The 22,319-nt window shown below is 36.7% G+C and overlaps 3 protein-coding genes across 4 annotated transcripts; all 3 read right to left on the reverse strand.

Annotated features, from left to right (window-relative positions):
• coa4 (cytochrome c oxidase assembly factor 4 homolog) lies at positions 1-3,840 on the reverse strand. Of its 2 annotated transcripts, none has more exons than XM_067608291.1 (2): positions 3,689-3,840; positions 1-1,761 (listed from the first exon to the last, which is right to left on the reverse strand). In XM_067608291.1, exon 2 carries the CDS (start codon positions 1,723-1,725, stop codon positions 1,474-1,476), a length of 252 nt encoding a protein of 83 aa, XP_067464392.1. In that variant the 5' UTR covers positions 1,726-1,761; positions 3,689-3,840; the 3' UTR covers positions 1-1,473. The 2 variants fall into 2 exon arrangements, with proteins under 2 accessions (XP_067464392.1, XP_067464390.1); XM_067608289.1 differs by having other exon boundaries at positions 1-1,758; positions 3,689-3,839.
• A 1,767-nt stretch (positions 3,841-5,607) lies between these two features.
• Positions 5,608-6,642, reverse strand: LOC137196291 (olfactory receptor 1M1-like). The gene has a single exon (XM_067609159.1). The coding sequence runs from the start codon at positions 6,640-6,642 to the stop codon at positions 5,608-5,610; it is 1,035 nt and encodes a 344-aa protein (XP_067465260.1).
• Positions 6,643-10,117: 3,475 nt separating this feature from the next.
• LOC137196292 (olfactory receptor 1M1-like) lies at positions 10,118-11,080 on the reverse strand. The gene has a single exon (XM_067609160.1). It carries the CDS (start codon positions 11,078-11,080, stop codon positions 10,118-10,120), a length of 963 nt encoding a protein of 320 aa, XP_067465261.1.
• Between the last annotated feature and the right edge of the window lie 11,239 nt (positions 11,081-22,319).

Consider the following 22,319-nt stretch of genomic DNA (forward strand, 5'->3'; position numbering starts at 1 on the left):
CCTTTGACTGTTTACACTTCAGACTAATTAATCTCAGTTGCACCTATTACCACTTTTAACAATTAGAACTTGAGCTGTCTTTTAACTCCCCACAACGCCCTGCTCTGCCAACTGCCCTGTCTACCTTCTGTTTAATCAGGTGAGAAATTTAAGGTTTAGATAATATAGAGCATCTTTAAAATTTTACAATCTTGACTTTCAAGCACTCACTCAAACCCAGTTCGATGGGGACTGATGTGTAGAACAAAGAAAAGAAGTTTCAAGCCTGAGTGACTCAAGGTTATCTTCTGAACAAGCTATCTAGCCAGCAGTGCAAGTGTTTCTTTCTTTTGTCCTTGATGTTACTCCTTAGAAGTATTGGGGGACGTGCGTGTTAACACCTAAGTGTTCTGTGATACATTTATTAAAGAAGTGTCTGCGTGATACCACAAATGTACCCCACACAAGAGCCTCACTGATGCGGGAGTTTTTTTTAAATATTTGACATTTAAAAAACCTTAAATTTGCTTCAATTTGTTTCATAAATAATACAGTGGTGACCATTAAGATATGTACTGAGTGTGACATTTCACAGTTGAAAAATTGAAGGATAGGTCCACAATTTTTCAACAGTTGTCCATATGAACACTGAAACAAGTTTTCGTCACTGTAATCATTCCTCTTGTTCATACTGGCTATTAAAAGATCCCCTTCAATTGTGCTTCTCCACAGTGTGTCCACACAGTCATTTTGTGCAAAAATGTATTTCTGAATATATTTTTCCAAAGCTCATATGCTCCCACATTTACAGTCTTTTTAGCATCAAATTCCCTCTTTGTGTTTCCTCGGACAGTGTGTCCCAGTTGAGCTGCAGTGGAAGTAGTGACAAAAAGAGGGACTTTGCCATTAAAAAGACTGTAATGTTGAAAGATATCTACTTGATTTGACTAATTTGGATGACTGAAGCTTCACATTATCTTCAGATAAATTTTTAAATACATTTTTGCACAGGAGGACTGTGCCCCCATCACTTAAATTGTAAGTGCACTATGAAGAGATCTTTTAATGGCCAGTATGAACAGGAGGAATGGTTATGGCAAGAAAAACATGTTCATTTGGGCATGTGACTGTTGTTTTAAGACAGACTTGAAAAAATGTGGACCTGTCCTTTTTTGAACAAACCATGTAATAAAGAGCTTGTTTCTAAATGACCTCAAACATGTCTTTGGAATTTCTGTTCTCAAAAATATTTTTATTTATCAGTCAACATATAAACAGATACAGCTAAGATGATATATCTGATTTACAGGTCAGGCTCTACACCACATACGTGAAAGTCCAAGTCAGGCTTATTTTTAGCTGCTTATACTTGCTGATTTTCATTACAAATAATTACATTAAATACAGTCTTTCCACATCAAACATATCAAACAGGTCCTCAATACTCCAAACCACTCTATGTGTGTGTGTGTGTGTTTGTGTGGTTTTGTGAGTTCAGCTGGGTGCGGACTCAGTGGAGGTTGGCTGCTGTTTCATCAGCTGTTTTTTCCGCGTGTTCTGGAAATTCATCATACAGTCTTTGAAAGTCTGGACCTGGCTCTGGCACACACGCCAGTCCTGGTGTTCAGCCATGCACTCCTGCACAGCATAGTGTAGCTCAGCACAGCCTGTGCGCGATATCATCCGTTCAACAGGGTCATCCTCATCGTCTTTACGGCTGCGGTCATGAGGTGAAGGGGATGCCATCCTGTGTAAATGTACGGTATTGACTCAGGAAGTCTGCTGAAGACAACACAAGATGTTATTAAGTAAACAAGTAATAATGCAGCTTTAATAATACAGGACTTCCTGGCTGCTTTTTTCTCCTAGTTGTTCTTTCTGGCTGTTCAGGCCTTTTGACGATGCAATTTTTCTCTAAATCTCCAGCTGTGTAATTTAACGCACTTTCTAAAGCTTTGTGTTAGAGAATGAAAGAACCTATGTAGTAACTAGATATGGTACTGCTCCGTCTTATCTTTAACTTTGCATTATATTTTAGTTTTAATCCTATTTTATCTTTTATGAGTGTTTATGGTTTTTTTTGTGTGTTGTAAATCTATCCTGTCTCCTAAGGTACTTAGTAACTACATGTCACAAAATTCTTGAAATAGCATGTATTTTTATAAATGATTATATTATTTCAGCAGTACAAAGTTATCCCACATCTCTACACACCAGTAGTGGTGGGATGTAACTAAGAACATTTACTCAAGGATTGTACTGTAGCTACTGTGTACAATTAATGTGAGCTTGACCAGCTGCTACATTTAGAATCAGATTCAGGTTTATTGTCCATGAAAGTATATATGCATGCAAGGAATTTGATTCCAGTTTCTAGTGGCTCTCAATGAGCTTACTCACAAAAATCTTCAGAAAGATGTACATGGACAACAAGCCAAACAAAGATAATTAAACATAAGCATATCACTATTATGTACAAGCAAGTGGGTGAAAAAATAGATACATACATATAGAAACAACAACATACAATGTCTAGACAGGTAGAACCATTTTTGTAAAAAGGATGCAAATAGTGCAAAGGTGTGAAAGAGTGCATAGTTCTGAAATAAATATTGAAGCAGTAAAAAAAGTGATGTTACTTAATATACATAAAGTTGGTGTTATACATGTCAATGCATAAAAGATGATATATAATACATATAACGTTAGTAATAACACTGACAGGGCCGTTTTGCACAGTGAGTATTTAACTTTTAATTATTTAAGTAGACTTTGCTGATATTTCAATGCAGAACTTAAACTTTCAATAGACTAATTTTAAATTGTTGTAGTATTACTTTTACTGAACTGAAGCAAATATCTGAATATAGTCAGCAATACCTGTAGTGGTGTCACTTCAGTTCAGCGGGTCGTTTAAAGCAGAAAGCAACATACTACACTGTAGGTTAGCTATCACTGTCCAGAATAACACTATCACACTACACTGTAGGTTAGCTAACACTGTCCAGAATAAGGCTATCACACTACACTGTAGGTTAGCTAACACTGTCCAGAATAACACTATCACACTACACTGTAGGTTAGCTATCACTGTCCAGAATAACACTATCACACTACACTGTAGGTTAGCTAACACTGTCCAGAATAAGGCTATCACACTACACTGTAGGTTAGCTATCACTGTCCAGAATAACACTATCACACTACACTGTAGGTTAGCTAACACTGTCCAGAATAACACTATCACACTACACTGTAGGTTAGCTAACACTGTCCAGAATAACACTATCACACTACACTGTAGGTTAGCTAACACTGTCCAGAATAACACTATCACACTACACTGTAGGTTAGCTAACACTGTCCAGAATAAGGCTATCACATTATACTGTAGGTTAGCTAACACTGTCCAGAATAAGGCTATCACACTACACTGTAGGTTAGCTATCACTGTCCAGAATAACACTATCACACTACACTGTAGGTTAGCTATCACTGTCCAGAATAACACTATCACACTACACTGTAGGTTAGCTAACACTGTCCAGAATAACACTATCACACTACACTGTAGGTTAGCTAACACTGTCCAGAATAACACTATCACACTACACTGTAGGTTAGCTAACACTGTCCAGAATAACACTATCACACTACACTGTAGGTTAGCTAACACTGTCCAGAATAAGGCTATCTGGCTTGACCGTACCTGTTTTTCTCTCTGGGTGATTCTGTCCGTCGAAGAACCGAGGTTAAGTTTCCATAACCTGCATAACTCTGGACTTTTCATAACCAACAACACGCTGTAGAGGACACATTTAAACAGAAGACAACTGTGTAGCCGTGAAACAGCTCCGTCGATACTTACATCAGTTCCGCTACGTAAAAACAACAATGTATGACAACTGATAATGAAGTCGTAGAAAATAATAAATTGTAGCCTACATGTGAAGATAAAGTAGCAGTGTGGAAATAATGTCCGTAGATATCCTGGAATTGATATTTTAAGTGCAAATGCCACTGAGTTGGTTCATATGCATTAAAAGCCACCAGAGGGCAGGCCGCTTTACTATTTTATAGCTAACATCTTTATATTCAGTCTATGCTCATATCCCCTCACTTTGTGGCAGCTTAATTGTATGATGATCTGCAATGCATAATGTGTTTAAAGTTCATATGGTAATGTAGCCCATTTTATAAAGTATTGAGTTAACTTGTAGAAAACTATATAGAAAAACATTGTTACCTGTAGTTACCTCAGATAATTATAATTTTTAATACATATTAATAATAAATCTATCAATACGCCTATAATAATAAAGATCAATAACCTGGCCTGTTATATCCTATGCTATGATGTGACTATCTTGCTAAGAAGTGGGCTTTTTATAGAGCTAAATGAAAATAGCTTATAGCTTTACTTTCAAGTAATTGTTTAGTTTAACCAACACAGGCAAACATTTGTTTGATTGGGTTGACTGGGTTGGGAACTAAACCACTGAAACGAAATTAGATTAGATTATCTTCGAACAGACGTTAAATGGATAGTGCACACATTTAATGTGGGAAATCTTCCAAGAGGAAAAAATAGAACAATAGTTGTACAGTTGTAGCATTTTTTTATTATTATTATTATTTTTTTCCACATATCCACATTTCAACAAATATGTCAGTGACTCAAAACATTGCCTATAAGGTGTCCTGTATACGATAGATTAACCTAACTAAAACTAAAAAGATTTGATTGAATATTTAAAAAGTCAGCGCATCTAGTCTCTTGTTTGAAATCATCTTCTGACTCTGTGATGATATATAGATAGGTTCTGGGGAAAGTCAAGAGTCTTTCTGCTAAAGTCAGATGAATGCTTTGAATGTGTCCCATATGTCCTTGTTTTTAGATGCCCTTGTAGAGTAATAATTCAGTAGTTTTCATCAATGACTCATGATCAGCAGTATTTCAAACAGCCCAAAATTTTGAATGTAGATGACATCTTACAGGTACACAAAATATTTGAAGACAAATCACATATTTAGGCACAAATCTGCCTGCAGACACTGAGGCTTCAGTTTGTCACTGCTGCCACCAGTAACACCAGACTACTTTGCGGTATCACATCAGGTAAAAATAATGTTCCTTAGCTCTAATATTCACTCCTCTGTTGTTAAACAACTGCACAGAATACAACACAAGGACATGCTTTTTATGGAACTTAATGTAGTGTTCTTCTCAATTTACACAACGCATCAGCAACAACAACAACATTTGTTGTGCACAAAAACTCTTATACACTTGACAAAACCCTCTTTCTTCAATTTCTCAACTATGGTAAACAGCCATGTTACAGAGAACATGTCCCACAACATTATTTTCCATTTTCACTTAACTGACATACACCAACTCATCTGAAATTGTCTCATTGTGGTGAATAACCTTGATTAAAACGATGATAGTATATGTAAAGAAGAAGAATTAGTTAAATCAACTGACCCAGAATGATTTGTTTGAAGAAGTTCTTAATATTTTTGTCTATTATAATAGGCTTTTTTAAACCCTTTTGTTAAAATAAAAAAGTCAAAAAGGCCAAGTTTATAAGAAACCAAAAAAACCAAACTTTGAACCACTTTGCCTCACGTTGAGGACCTAAATTTCTGCAAGGTTTTATTAATCCCCCAAGGTTTGCTCTTAAGTTGATCTGGTTGTTGTGTGCCAATTTTATGTTTTCTTACCAGTGCAACAGCTCTGATTTTGATCTCTTTAGTTTTCAAGGAATAAACAATAGGATTGATGCAGGGTGGGATGCAAGAGGCCAGCGACAGGCTCAGCACACGCTGGTCTGGGTCAATGAGTCGCAGATAAAACCCGATAGTAAAAATGGTAATAAGAGGAATGTAAAATACAGCCACAAGGATGAGATGCTCAACACATGTGGCCAGAGCTTTCACCCGACTGTCCAGTGATTTCATCCTGAACACAGTCACCAGGATGCTGACATAGGACAGAAGAATGAAAGTAAAGGGTCCTACAAGGAGCAAAACAGTGAGAAATGAAGCTGCAAACCACTGCATTGTGTAATCATTACAGGCCAGTCTAAACACAGGTGCATAGTCACAGAAATAGCTGAACACTTTGACAGAATTGCAAAAAGACAGTCGAGTCATTATACCTACTGAAAATGAAATTATTCCCAAAGAAAAACACCAAGTCAGGCCAACAATACAACACATGCTCCGCACAGTGTTGATTGAGTTTTGCCGCAGAGGAAAACATATTGCGATCAACCTGTCATAGGCAAGTACAGCCAGCGCATATGACTCCAAAGTCCCAAATGTATAGTATACAAACATCTGTAACAAGCATAAGTTGAAAGGAATAAAATTGTCCTTAACAAGGAATATCTTTATCATGCTGGGAATGGTACATGTGTTTAGAATCACATCAATTACTGCGAGGTTGACAACAGCCAAAAACTTTGGAGTGTGTAAACAATGATTAAAAGCAATTACGTAGATCACCAAACTATTGAACAGCAGTGTAACCACATAGACAAATGCTAAAAAGATGAAGTAAACACTGATGTAAGGAAATGTTTGAAATCCAATGATATAGAAGCCCGGAGGATGAATGATGACAGAGTTGTTTAAAACAGTCCTGAGAAAAGACATAGTTGAATTCCACAGGCTGTGTGTTGGAGGACAGCCTCTGGCCCACAGCGCATAAAAGCTCTCGAGTCTGAAAAACAGGGAAATCATATCATTGTGTACATCAGACCATTGACAAATTGTAAATTATTAACGTAAATGCATATTTTCGTTCCATTCTGATCACCACATTTAAATTCAAGCAGTATATATAAAATTCTCAGTAAGTTAACATGATGCAAGTTGGTCAGTGATGCTCACCTGATTTTCTGTTATGGATCATTTCACTCTGTGATGCTGACTCCAAAAGCAGCATGCAGATGGCTGCACATCTGCCTTGTGGACAGAAACAGATATACTCTCCCGATTGATCTCTGGAGATCAATCAGATGCAACAACTTTCAACAGAGACTGACAAAGTAACCGTGCAATACTCTATCAATGAAATTAATTTGATCCTTAGAGAGCAGAGCTATAGGTAATGCAACCATTCAGTTATTGCTTGAATGATGATGTATTGATGCTTGGCAGAATAAAATCAAATCTATAGGTCATAGACAAATATCTGACAAGAACTCTGTCTAAATGAAGTTGAAGGTGAAGACTGTTTGAATGTTTGAATTTGACAATAATTATGAAAGAATTACATTATGCATGCTGCAGTGTTTAGCATTTGCAATTCTTGTCATTTTAAATAAACCGGACTGTGCCCAAGCCTTAGTAGTATGATTTTAAATATTATTGATTTTAATTGAATTTGATATATTCCTATATCAATATAATGAAAAATGGAAAATGAAAATGAAAAATGTATGCAAAGATCATATATAAAAAAAACCCCAAACATTCCACTGGTATGCATTACAATACATACATTACAATTTCAAATTTAAACTCATGTAGTTAGTCTTTAATTAAAATTTGCTCAAAATCACATATTTAGACAACAGAATTTTGTAAAATGGTAATATTATGGTATAATTACTATTCCACTGAATGTTGATAAATGATGATGGTTAACTATCACCTATTTGTTGCCTTTAGTTAGTGTCTGAGTGTGAAGGAAGTGAGAGAGACTGAAGTAAATCAGTAAAAGAGCACAATGACCTCTATGACCTCAAGTTAGCAGCAGACTACAGAGAGTTAAGTAACCGTTAGATTACAGGATTCCTCACACTGCAAGGAGTTGAGGGCCATCCTAAATGAAATCACTGAATTATTTGAACAGGTGCAGGAAATGTAGAGGAGGCAGGAGGAGGCTTGTACAGAAGTTAATACTGCATAATTAAGCTCCTGACTAGGCTGTATGAAAATTTACATTTCACATTTTTTTGTGATTTCATGAGACGCACTACAGAACTGTAAGAAGTTAAAATACATTTTGTGAACTGTGTTTATATAAAGTGACTAAACAGTGCAATATACAGTAATAACGTGCATATTGCATAGGCAAGAGTTTGTTCCCTGAGGGCACTTTTATCATTAAACAGACCACAATAAACCAAAACAAAATGATTCTAATGGGTCCAATTTGTGAACCATCACCAGAGCATTTTGGTTAATGATCTTGACTTTAACAAACAAACTGTTTACTGTTTAAAGTTCAGACTAATTAATCTCAGTTGCACCTATTATGAATAAAAATAATTATGAATCGAGGGGTAATGGGTGGGAGTGTACATTCACTGTTTTTGTGAGGCAAAACATTCAAAGTACATCTGCTTTCAAGGCCAGTAGTCTCTTGTGCCTCTTCACTCCCCCAAGTCTCCTCTGTCTTAACCAAACAACATGTCTAAACTGTAATCTCCTGGTTCTGCAAGTTTGTTCAGAGGTTCCTAATTTTTTTTCTTCTTAAAGGTCTTGTTATCACTAACCTCCATTTAGACTTAAAACTCAATTTACCCCTGGTCACTATACATTCATTGTTGGTCTTTTATATTAGGCAAATCCCTTCATCTAAAGCTATAGATTACATGTCTGATTCCAGTAGATATTTTATTTATAATTATCTTATTTTGTCTAACATATGCTCAGTTGAATCAGAGATGTACAGAAAAAGTTATCAGTGATATGGGTACTATCAGCTCATTGAACCACTTGCATATGTTGTTAATAGTAAGCTTTGATTATTTTAACCTGGTTTACACTCACTGGGTCACTTTATAGTAAGGGAGATACAAAATTAGCTACACTTATGTATTTTTCAGTCTTTGTGCCTCTGTATAATCCTAATCATATGTTATAATCAGTAGAAATGATAAAAAACAGCATAAAAACTACAAACGCTGGTTGCAAGCAATGCATGCCTGTGATAGATAGTCAGTAAATGAGTAAAACCTTTCACCTCAGCACTGTCAAGAGGTCTTTGGCAATTAAATCTTTGCTTTGTAAATTGGTAAAAACAAAATATTAAAAAAATAATAATAGCCGGTTCATCCCAAGAATGTTATTTCTTTGGAAACACATAAATTATGACTGCGTGTTGTTTAACAATCCACACATGTTCATTGTATCACCGATAAATCTTTAATCATTAAAGTCTTTTCTTTCTGCCTGAAACTGCTGATGCCCTTGAAACATCAGCCCCCCACCCACCCTCCTCCCAAATGCACTAACCTTGCACAAATGTGAACATTTTGTGCTGTTATTTAATATTCATCCATCCTGTGTTTATAGAAATAGTAAAGTAGTAATTTTCACATTTTAAAATGTCAAAAAATTTAAATATTCAGTGAGTGGTATGAAATATTGACTATTCAATTATCTGAGCCCAATAATCCTCTACAAACTCCTTTTCTTCCTACAAGTCTTTAATAATTTCACATAGCCAGAATTAGACAGAAAAAACTTTCTTAAAAAACATTTAAATCAACCTGTGTTTGTATATAGATGGCTGTGCCTTGTTTGTGGTGTAATGAAGTCTGGGAGTCAGCCTAGTTAAACTTAGTTTAGTATGACTTGAAAATAAATGCCTGAACCAGCACACTGGCTCATAAACTCTGGAAGTACCTCAGGTAAACACTATAATGACACAGACAATTTATGAGGAAAATAAATGTGAGACATATTAAAATGAAGTCAAGAAGTGTTTCAGTTTTCATTTGTTTTCATTTGACAGGTAACAGAACAAATATCATACAATTATATTCAAAGACAACCAAGTACATTTTATGCCTGAATAAGTCTTTTCTCATATGGTTAGAAAAGAGACAGGACATGTATTCATACACTTGATATTGGTGAATGTTAAAATAACAGCAGAATATCAAATACAGATTAAAACATCAGTGCTGTTGAAATGTCAGTAAAACAGATGGTTGAATAATGAGGAATAATTATGGAATAATATGACACTGCGAGTGTGTGGAAACCCGGCTGTTCCCAGATCAGATAAAACCATCCCTGCTTTCTCTCTTCCACAGTGACACACACACACACATAGTCTTCCTGCAAGTGTAAAAAACATCCTTAGATTGCTTTTGGATAGAAAAAGAAGCTGTCATGGGCTTGTTTTCATTCTGTGGACAAGTGCAAGGGCTCTGATTTTGATCTCTTTAGTTTTCAAAGAATATACAATAGGATTGATGCAGGGTGGGATGCAAGAGGCTAGCGACAAGCTCAGCACACGCTGGTCCGGGTCAATGGATCGCACATAAAGTCCCATCAAGAAAATGCTGAATATTGGAATGAAAAATACAGCGACAAGGATGATATGCTCAATACAAGTGGCCAGAGCTTTCATCCTACTGCTTACTGATTTCATCCTGAACACAGTCACCAGGATGCTGGCATATGACAGAAGAATAAAAGTAAAGGGCCCCATTAGGTTTATCATACTAGATGTGGAGGCCATGGACCACTGCATTGTGTAATCATTACAGGCCAGTCTAAACACAGGTGCATAGTCACAGAAATAGCTGAACACTCTGACAGAGTTACAAAAAGACAGTCGAGTCATGATGGCTGTGCTATATGCGACTCTCACCAGATTATAAACCCAAGTCAGGCCAATAATGCAAGACATGATCCTTATTGTGTTGAATAAGCTCTGATGCATTGGGAGACATATTGCGATTAACCTGTCGTAGGCAAGTACAGCAAGCGCATACGACTCCAGTGATGCAAAAGCATAGTAGACATACATTTGTAACAAACATAGGTTGAACGGGATGAAGTTGTCCTTAAAGAGAAATGTCTTTATCATGCTGGGAATAGTGCTTGTATTTAAGAATATGTCAGTCACTGCGAGGTTGACAACAGCCAGACATTTTGGAGTGTGTAAGCAGCGGTCGCAGGCAATTATGTAGATCAACAAACTATTGAACACTAGTGTAACCACATAGACAAATGCAAGAAAGATGATGTAGACACTAATGTAGGGAAATGACTGAAATCCAATGATATAGAAGCCTGGAGGATGAATGATGACAGAGTTGTTTAAAACAGTCCTGAGAAAAGACATAGTTGAACTCCACAGGCTGCGTGTTGGAGCACGGCCTCTGGTCCACGGTGTTTGAAATCTCTCAAGTCTGAAAACAGAGGAAAACAGTACATCCTATTACTTATCACAATTAAGCTTTCCAAAGAAATTGACATGACACACACATGTATACTCATTCGGCAATTAAGTTATGGAAACCATTTTTGTGTGAATATAATGTGTTATTATCATTAGTCACAAACACTACTGTGCCAAAATACAGTGTACTTTTAGCTCCCCTGTTCTTTTGATGATCGTTTTTCACTCTTAAGTGACTCCATACAATGCTGACTTCAGCTGCAGCCATTGAATGTCTGCATGACCGGCCTATGTAGAAAATAAACCCTCCTCATTGATCTCCAGAGATAACATCCAGACTTCTAATTAAGAATAATATAAACATTACAGTAATGAGAAGTAGCCTATTACTGAAATGAAGGTATCATGTTGTGTAGTGAGAGTTGTGTATTGTGCATCTTGCAGAAAAAAACAAACATTCAGTCATTGTTTTTGTGATTCTAAGCACTTCATCACTCCTCACCTCCAGAGCAGGAAAACATGCAAAGAAAAAAAACAGGCAAACGTTCACACTCAATCAGTAATGTTTGGAACAGAAATTAAAACTACATTCTCATATATAATCAAAGTGTTTCACATAAAGTTTCCTCAAAATAAAGACCAGTTTTATTCTTGTCTGTACAAATATTAGTGATTTAAACAAACCTTCAATAGCATCAGAAAACACTAATAACTGAACAGGCCTATGAATTCATTTGGGAGTGATGACAGGTTCCCATCTAGTGTTTTGTATTTTTGAGAGAGGGGCAGTGCCTTTCACTAAGAAATTAATAAGCAAATAGAAATAGAGTTTTATATAGTTGTTGGCTGGTTGCTGATATGCTTTCAGGACCACGGACAGAGACTTGACTTTACTGTCAGTGGCAGTGAAACAGAGTGAAAAGTATATTTTACATTTACATTTACAATTTGTCATTTGGCAGATGCTTTTATCCAAAGTGACTTATAAGCTAGGGAAGGCAATCAAGCATTAGTAGACAGTGACTCCAAAAGAGCCAGAAAACTTCTGAAGTAACTGATCAGGTACAGAAAAGTAGATGTATACACACAGACTGCTCTGCTCTGTATGACCTCTTTTTATGTAAGTCTGTGCACTCCAGTTTAGAAACGGATTGATAAATGAAACAGCTTGACTGTGAAAGGATGGGTTCACAATTTTCCAAGTCTATCTTAAAACAATAGTAAGGTGCCCAAATGTACATTGGCATGTTTTACTTGCCATCATCATTCCTCCTGTTCCTCCTGTCCTGATCCCTTCATGATGCACTTACAATGTAAGTGATGGGGGACAAAATCCAAAAGCGTCCTTCTGTGCAAAAATGTATTTCAAACTTTATTTGAAGCTAACATGTAGCTGTAGCTGTCCAAATTAGTTAAATCAAGTCAATATCTTTCAAAGTTACAGTCTTTTTAGTGTCAAATACTTTTTTTTTTTACAATCCTTCCACTACAGCTGAACAGGGAAACACCGTCCATCAAGGCACATAGAGGGAATTCTTTACTAAAAAACTGTTGAAGATATGCATTTTATTTGACTAACTCAGATGGCTGAAGCCTCATATTATCTTCACATGAACTTTTAAATACATTTTTGCTCAAAGCTTGGACTGTGGATTTTGTCCCTCATCACTTTCATTGTAAATGCATTATGAATGATCTTCCAATGGCCAGTATGAACAGGAGGAACGATTACAGCAAGAGAAACCTGTTTCACTGTTCTTTTGGGCACCTGATTGTTGTTTTAAGAAAGACTTCAAAAATTGTGAACCTTCCCTTTAATGTCCACCTGAGTCACCTGAGATCAGAAGCCTCTTGACTAGTCAGGTCACATAATTGTCCCATGGAGACCAGAGGTGGTTCTGGTCTAGACCTTATTTAAAACAAAATATAGTGAAATATCTAATACATCAAATATAGTGACATGCCTAATACATCATTTCCTCCGGAGGTGTATTTGTCACCAAACAGAACATAATGACCCCAGACTAAAAGATTTCATCATGCAAGAATGCTGGTTAATGACCTTGCCGGTAACAAACAAACCTTTTACTGTTTAAACCTTTGCCTAATTAATCTCACCTGCATCTATTAGTGGGTCTTGCAGTCTTGCACAATTGGAGAGAAATGGATTGGGCTGCTGGGCACTGCTAGCTTTTCCCCCAAGAGTACCTCTTCTGAAATAACAAGTTATGTTTCTTCAGACTATACAGTAACACTTAATTTGATATTGTAGAGGCTTAATTACATCTCGAAACATAATAGCTTGTGCTTAAATAATTCAAATCATAGTTTTAAATGATTTAAGCTGCAATTTTATAGTCAGATTTTAGGTATTTAGAGTGTATTTGTGTAACATGTAGGCTCACATGCTAATACACCTTGACTTTTAATATAAACTTGGAACATAGATGGGTCAATAATTGGTACACTATTACTATTTTAGTTACCCAATGCTATAATCACACACCAAAAAATCACAATTTAATGGGTCTCTTCAGAAAACTTTCATACTTTAGATAAACTTCGGATAAACTTGAAGCAAATAAACAACAAAATATGATGACATTAACAATGAATAGTATTCCCAGAGGGGGCTTTTATCACCAAACAGGACACAGCGACCCCAGACAAAAGGATTCCCTCCTGCCTCTTTGACTCCCGGGAACCCTGCTAATGAGCCCTATTTGTGATGTCATTACCAAAGGATGCTGGTTAATGACCTTGCCTGTAACAAACAAACCTTTTACTGTTTAGACTTAAGCCTAATTAATCTCGTCTGCATCCATTAGGAGGTTTTGCACCGTCGCAATTAAAACTGTAGGGTAATGGGAAGGGGTGTACACTGATATTAATGAGTCATTAGTGTTCTTGAAAGGCTGCCATTTAACTCCAAGTAAACTTCCTAATTGTCCAAGAGTCACTCCTTCTCTGAGATAGACCTGTAGTCTCAGGCCCTACACACCAGTAGGCTAAGTGTGACAAATAATAGGTGACATTAAACTTTAGATTGTGTTCACTGTCATTTGCTGAGTTGGCATTGGACACAAACTATGACTCATTGAAAAGAACAGTTCACAAGACATCTAGACATTGCTTCTGTGCAGCAGCAGAAAATTAAAACTTACTAAATTACCTCACACAAAAGAAGACTTATGCCGGTAATGATGCTTATCTAGGATATTTAAGTGAGGTGTACGTGAGGCTTTTAGTCTTTACTTTCAGAAATGTTCCTATAAATCAGCTATATGGTATAAAAATGGCAAAAAAACGGAGGCACAAGCACTGCTGTAACACCAACTCATGCAGAGTTTCTGGCACAACTTCAGCAAAGAAACAAAGAAGTCTGAAGGGGTCAAAACTCCAGCAACACCTAGTGTGTCCACACAAAAACCATGTATACGCCATTTCCCGCACATAAACTGGTATTTATAAATGCAGTCTATGCAGTGAGAATGTGCACACTTCACTCATACTTTAGACCAGGCGTACACATTTTTCCAAAGTAATCTAAGGGTGATGTGATGAGGTGGAGATGAAATATGAGGTGAGAGAGGAACCTTTTAGTAAAACATTGTTTAGGTTGACAATCACCTGCACTGATTGTGTGATTTATTTTGCTTTCACACAGATTTGTAAAATGCACAAAGGTGCAAACGTAATATTGATAATTTTTGTGTGATTAATTTTATCATTCTTTTCATTTATTTTACAGAAGTCAATATTTTGTTTTGCTGTTTATATTCTCTTTGTTTTATCCTTAATTGTGACACAGCTTTTAAAGTCGATTTAGATATGAGCGCTACAAACTAATCATTGATTACATTCATCATCATTTGTGTGTACACACAGTTTTAGTCTTGAATCCACACAGTTTTATTCATCTGGGCCCTGTAGTATAAAGAGCAACTTTATTATGAGACTAACACATTTCAGCTCGCTTCATCGGGGTCAGCATACAACACACTACAAAGACCATTTAAATAAGAAAAGTCTTCTATATATTTTTAACCTCTATGATGATTTTTTGTTTCACACCCATCTTATTTAAGTGTTCTCTGATGAAGGCCACATTATTATATTATTATGGTCTCACAGTAAAGTTGTTAATGTGATCGCCATGAGAGTAAACATATTAGAAGCAGGAACAATACAGTTGGGTTTGTGAAGGCTAATGATTAGAAATACACCAATCCAACATTTTCTCTCCCAGTATCAAATTTGATACCTCAGTTTAGGGTGTCTGCCAATAACAACTATGATCTGATACCATAAAAAAAAGTTTCTTGAAATGCTTGACTATATTTCCATATTTCCCCTCCACTTCTTATGAATGAATGAAGGAAGGAAGAGATTAATTAAGGTTAATGGTTCAACAGTAGAGGGTTTGTTTGTTTTCAAGCGAGGTCATTAAGCGTCATTCCCCGGTGATCCCATCACATTTGGGACTCATTAGAGGTACTCCGAGGAGTGAAAGAGGAACGATCCTTTTGTCTTGGGTCATTATGTCCTTTTTGATAATAAAATGAATGTAAGTTGTAAATTCCAAGGGGAATCTCATGAAAGTGTCAGACTGCCAGACAAGACTAAATTTAAGTACATCTAACATGAGGCACTAAAAATGGATATGATTATGTCCTCTGGGTTCCCTGCTATGCAACTGTGCTGTTTGTTCAAGTCAATCCATATTTGAAGAATTGACTGACCTTGACTAACTTGTAGAGCAATAAACCCAAACGAACCTTCTCTTGATGATTTGCACCAGGAGCAAACTTATGAGCCGGGGCTGGGATTTGATTTATGTAAGTCACTAGGTGAAAATAGATGACTGGACAGCAGGCTCCTGAAAAGGAACAACCCATGTATGAGTAGAGAAGAGAGCTCCAACAGTGGATTTAGAGTTTCAGGACCACAGATTTGTAGTCCAATTTTAGTGGAACAGTTGAGCTACAGGCCGATACAGTAGGAGGGAAGGACATGAATCATTGTCAAAATATGAAACACGATCACCAGGTTTTATGGGAGAATAACATTTTAACAAACTTCCTTTCCTGCTGTTAACTAACACTATATGATTTATGGCTGCGCATAAACAGCCTGAACTACATTTTCTCTAATCCGGACACTGATTCATGATTCTTGTCACTCCAAGGTAATGGATAAGAAATGAGCACTTGTGTCCTCGCTACAGAGAGCCAGTTTGAAATTGATGTCAGAAACTTAAAACATAATTAAGTTTCTCTGGCAACGTGACAGTCAGCACGGGTGTCCCTCAACTATGTGAGCTCCACCACACTCCTTACCTACCGTTCTACACTAACGTCTCTAAAAGGAAGTCTTGCAATACTGGCTTTATAGTGTTTATATGTGGTGACAGCTATTCTCTGCCTGATAAAACGCTGCTGCTCTTGGTCTAAAATATATAGAGAGAGATATACAGTATATAGATTTACAGTAAGAATGAATGAATGAATGTTTATTTTCGTGTCATACCATTAAAAATGGTCCATCCCACATGGGATTACATTACACATAATAATGCAATATATAATATAAATAACAACGTTCATGTTCCAAACAATAATATATATATATATATTGTATAGTAATAGTACATCTATGACCAGAACTTTTGCTGACTGATGTGTTTAAATCTAAGACATAAAAGGAGATGACTTTCATCTCAATGTCAACAAAAAAAAAACCCCAATATAGCCATGGGGTTAATCTCCAGGAGACTTAATCGATAACCACTTATAGATAGGATAAAAAAATGGGAATATTTCTTGCTAATCAAGTGAATGAAATATCTGACAAATCAGTGTTCTTCATCACAATGTTACTGAAATATTTGTAATATCTGTATTGTCGTAAAGTAGTCCTGCACAGTGATTTGCAACAACCAGTGACATTAAAGGGAGAGGTACCTCTAGTGTACCCTATTTACATACAATTAACTATGGCATATGTTCACTATAGCTGGAAACCTGAAGACGTTTTTCAGGTTCAGCCCTCAGAAGTCTGTCAACCAGTAAATGTTCATATTCATCATGATGGAAACTTAAACCAGCAGGGTCTCTTGGACTGTCCACAATACAATTATTTAATTTACTTGAATATTAATGTGACAGGTGTCAACTAAACGTATTATCCCATGCACTCTCATTACTCTTACTGTGTAATGTAAACATTTTATGACCTTTTGTAAAGTTTACATATATGACTACTGACCAACATAATATGATGAAATTCTATGTAGCGTCCCCTTAAGCTTCCTTTATCATTAGACAGTTGCTCTCAGAAAACAACGCTCTCCTGCCTCTATCTATAATTACTGCCAAAACATATTTGACCCACCAACTCCCATCCTGTCAACCAGCTAAGCCTCCATTAAGCTTCATACTGTAGGTCTCTTTCAGGTCAGAAGTCTGTTGATGCGTAATTTAAACTGCAGAGTTTATGCAACATCCACTTGGACCGTGTGCAACCGACTCAGAAACTTAAGTAATATATATAAATGGTAACAAGGTGTGAATGTGTGTAGCTGTGAGTGAGTGCTCTCAGTGAAACTTCTCTGAATAAATAAAAGTTAGTTCTTGTTGAGATGTTATCGGACAGATGTTCATTAATCTCTATCGGAATGTTTTAGGTTATAGCGTCTGTTCATGCTATATTGCAATATATATTTATAGGCCTACTGTACATACCATACAATAAGTGGTGTTTGTTTTGCCTTAAAATGTAAAACAGATTTTGAATTTTATTTTTGTGATAGGAAATACATGCTATCTGCAAACATGTTCAACATAGGTCTGTGTATCTGAGAAAAACACAACAGGGATCCTTTAATGTTGCTGCTTGTATCCATAATGCAGCTGCATTGTAGCCAAATGACCACATGAGAGCAGTAGTTGACAGTTTCAAGATTTTTTGTGGGTCTGGCCAAAACAGGACTCCATTAAAAGTGTGTAAAAAGTTAGTGTGCATTCGTCTGCTGGCTGACTTGTATAATCAGGTTGTACTCTTCTCAACAAAGTAAATTACAGCTCACATTAAGAAAATAATGTTCGTCCTGTCTGCATCAGTTTAGCATTATAGGATGTAGAGGATCCAAATGTATCCAATGTTCTGTTATTAGTAACAAAATTTGTCTTGTTGTGGGTGGATTTTGCTGTCAGGGTTGTTATGCAATAATAGTTATAGCACCATTTGTAGGTGTTTTACAGGACTCGGTTTCTGATGAAATGTCTAATACAAATATAAATGGAAAAGGGGTTAGTGTATGGTTTCAGGCTGAAATTCAGGTTGCAATAGTTGGCTTGAGACTGCACTGAGAGGAAAGAGCTCTTCGAAATGCCCGAGAAGTGACAGACAGGTTGTCAGAGCAGATGCTGTTTTCGCTGAGGTAACGGGCCAGTGTTATGACCGGTCAGAGGATCTGCAGCTCCTCTTGAGTGAAGGACAGCATGAAATATTCAAACTGCTGAGACTGCATTTATTTTTTTTCATAGCCATTTGAATGAGAAGCAGCCCATCACACACACATGCTGCTAAAACACACTCACTGGCAGCTAATTAGCAGAGCTGCAGTAGATGGCTATATGATTAATGGGAATAATATTTAATGAGCACTAAACATTTCAAAGTAATTAGGATGAATAATTGTTGTAAGGTATCTAACCGATTTATCTTTTTTTTTAAGAATTGCATTGGTATTTAAAACTGTTTAAAAAAACTGCTAAAATACAGTTGTGTATGACTGTAATTAAACTGAAGCCAGAATCGAAGGTTTTGTCAATGAACCCCAGAAAATGAGCAAATCATTTACAGTCTACAGTCTAAGTAAGAAATGTAGAGCTGTGTAATATATTTTTCTGTTCAGGGAAAACTATGGCATGAATGCTGTGTAGTCACTGTAGAATGCATTGAAATGTGGGTGTAAAATGGGATCTGTGAAAGACACAAAACTACCAATAAACTATATTATTGCTATCCAATTAAGTAAAAATTTCTCTTGATCTGAGAAACAATGGTTTCTTAAACTGGATATCTTAATAGTGTCTTAGAATCACAGAATATTAAATTATTTTTCATACTGAATAAAACACAGTGATGTAGCCTAAATAGATTAACAAACACCTGCATGTATGGCCATTTCTTTCTGGGCACTTCTAACTTTGATCAACTGATTTCAAGATAGCATGCATGTTTCAAACTGATTGTGTTATTAAAATGTGCTTCTAAAACATCTAATTATTCATTTGAATATTGATGGAGTGATTTCTGGTTATATTTCCTGCTTGTCCTTGAGAGGACGGACCAGCCAGTAAAACCTTAATTAAATACCTCTTAGCAGCGAGGCAGCTGCTGAGGGGTATTCAGGGTCACAGACAGTAACTTGTAAAAACTGCTGTGGATAAGGCTTTTATGAAATGACAGAGCCATAAGGTCATCAGAAAGTTTGTCTGTGATGCACAGATGATGCAAGCTCCCACGACTGGCCTTTAGTAAGGTCTATAGGATCTCTGAGAGTCACATTTTGATAACCGCCATGGTGCCTGGATCATATTTTGTGCATCAACGTCACCTTTTCAATCATTCAATTAACCTGGCATGGAAAGGATATTTATGATAACCTTGTTATCCAAATACAAAATGAGCAGCTGGAAAGAAAATGATTGAAATGAACGTGTGAAATCTCAGGAATTAATGTTTGTCCTACAGCAGGAGATTAAGGTCAGAGTGCTTCCTCTGTGTGTTTTTTCTCATCAACTCACTCCATACAGCGCTGACTGTTTCTTAGAAATTGACATACAAGTCAATGGGTTTAATTAGCGTATAGATCTGAGACACCTGTACAGCTTGTTAAGACAGAATCTGTTCTCCTGGTCAAAGGTCGATCGACCAGCCAACTGTGTTTATCCACAATCCTGGATGAATCAAAACCCAGACCAGAACTGCAGTCATCTTCTTTCAAACCTGATCAAAACCCACAAGACCTTTGAGCTTAAGAGGCCAGACAAAGGTTCAGATTCTGTATATTGGTTCCCATGATTTGTAATTACACTGCAGAATAACCAGAACCATTGGTAATGGAAATATTGAGTAGAGCAAGAGGCTGGAATTGATACATTATTTCATAGAGATGCAAACTGCATTAATTCAGTCTTGTTTGATACCTTATAAAATGATATAATATACCATATGTACTCAATAAAATGATATGATAACATGCCAAATACATAGTGTTCCCCAAGGGTGCATTTATTATCAAACAGGACATTGTGACCCCAGACAAAAGGATTCACTCCTTCCTCTTTGACTATTGAGAGTCTCCCTAATGAACTTCATTTGTGATGTCATTACCGCAGGATGCTGGTATAATGACCTTGTCTGTAACAAACAAACCTTTTACTGTTCAAATTTAAGCTTAATTAATCTCATAAGAACCTGTTATGGAGTCCCCAGTCTGCACTCATAACAATTAAAACGGGAAGGAAATTTGTGGAGGTGCACGCTAATAATGAGTAATTAAGATTGGACTTGAAAGCCATTTAGTTTAAAATAAACATGGTAATTGCCAAATCGTCAACCCCACTCTGACTCATATTCAGAGCTGAGTGAGTTTCAGTGGTGGTTTAACAAGCCTTTGTTGACTTCCCCTCAGCACTACATCTCCGGGGGAATCCCCGCCACCAACGTAAATGACGTTCCAATCCTCAGAAATCTGAAGTTAAATCTCTGGTGAACGTCTGTGAGATCAACCCCTTCAGGGGCTGAGGGAGAGAGGGATCAATGCAGGACACTGAAGGAGCATTTTTACCCAGAATGCTTTGTTATTTCCTCTATAGGGTGGAATAACAAGTGATATACTATATTATAATTCAGTGCAGATACGAAAACAATGTGTTCTGCAATAGCTCGTCTTGAGGAATATAAAAACATTTTTCAACAAAAGCCTATTTTCTAATTAAAATAAATAAGCCAATCTTTTCAAATTCATCAGAGTTTAATTTGAACACAAAGCAGCCATACAAGAACTTTGCCTAAATGAAATATGGTCAAAAATGAGCAAAGTTAATATGTGAATCAGGAAACACCTAACCAAACAATAAGTAAACAAGACTAAGATTTGTTTTCAATGCTTGGTGCTAGATACGCATTTTGGTCAGTACCCAAAAAGTATTGAAGCTCAGTTCCCTGCATTCAATGTAAGAAAACTGACAATGTATAAGGACTTGTATAATTGAAATGAACCCATCTGCAAAAATGTATTGCTTACTTTTAGAAATGGTTTTAACCATTCTCAAAAAACTTGCCCTCCTCAAGGGAAAGTGCATTGAATTTTCAATCCACTGTGCCCCTCAGACCCTGCTCCTTCATTCTGTAAGTGGCCACTTGTGTGGCCTGCGGTGTATGGTCTACTGTACTAGTGGGTGCAGAGGAGAAATAAAAGGCAATGGCAAAGGATTCATTCTTATTACACCATGACGTCCCTCCAGTGACCCATTTTTTCCTTCAAATTAACACCTGCTGTCTCCCTCTGTGCATGAACATTTCTGGTAATACATTTCTGATCGCTGTGACAGTGTCCTAAAGATTTATGTTTTAGAGAGAAAGAGGTCACTTTGAGATGCAAGAGAAAGTTCTATTTTCTGGTTTTGCTGTTTTTGTGAAGGACATAAAGGGAAGAACACGAGTCAGAAACAGAAATAGAAATTTGCTTCCAGTTCACTTCACCTCATACATTAGCACACGGTTCCCTTCCAGTGGAGAGGTAATTTTAAATATTCCTCCTGCTGTTGAGCTCATATTCTGTAAAGTTTTACTGATGAAAATGTAGTTTGAAATATTAATCTGCTTCTACTTTTGGGCATCACAGAAAGTGACCAGACAGATTTGACCCTACACTTCTTGTCCCACGACAACACCTCCAAAACCCTTCTCTTATCTTCAGACAGCAGCCGTGGCACATCCACCGATCAATAAACAGTTATCTTCAGACTACAAATCTACAATCTCATTTCCATTTGTCACGTCACAAACTTCACACATTCGCCATCCCAGGACACCGATTTCACCTGAGCAAGCAACGAACATTTACTTAGATTTGACAGACTGCATGTGTCCAAATAACCATACTATT

This window comes from Thunnus thynnus, chromosome 13 (genome assembly GCF_963924715.1).
Source record: "Thunnus thynnus chromosome 13, fThuThy2.1, whole genome shotgun sequence".
Taxonomy (NCBI): Eukaryota; Metazoa; Chordata; class Actinopteri; order Scombriformes; family Scombridae; genus Thunnus; species Thunnus thynnus.

Coding starts and splice junctions, on each gene's coding strand:
- LOC137196292 (XM_067609160.1), bottom strand. CDS start 11,080: ATGTCTTTTCTCAGGACTGTTTTAAACAACTCTGTCATCATTCATCCT.
- coa4 (XM_067608291.1), bottom strand. CDS start 1,725: ATGGCATCCCCTTCACCTCATGACCGCAGCCGTAAAGACGATGAGGAT.
- LOC137196291 (XM_067609159.1), bottom strand. CDS start 6,642: ATGTCTTTTCTCAGGACTGTTTTAAACAACTCTGTCATCATTCATCCT.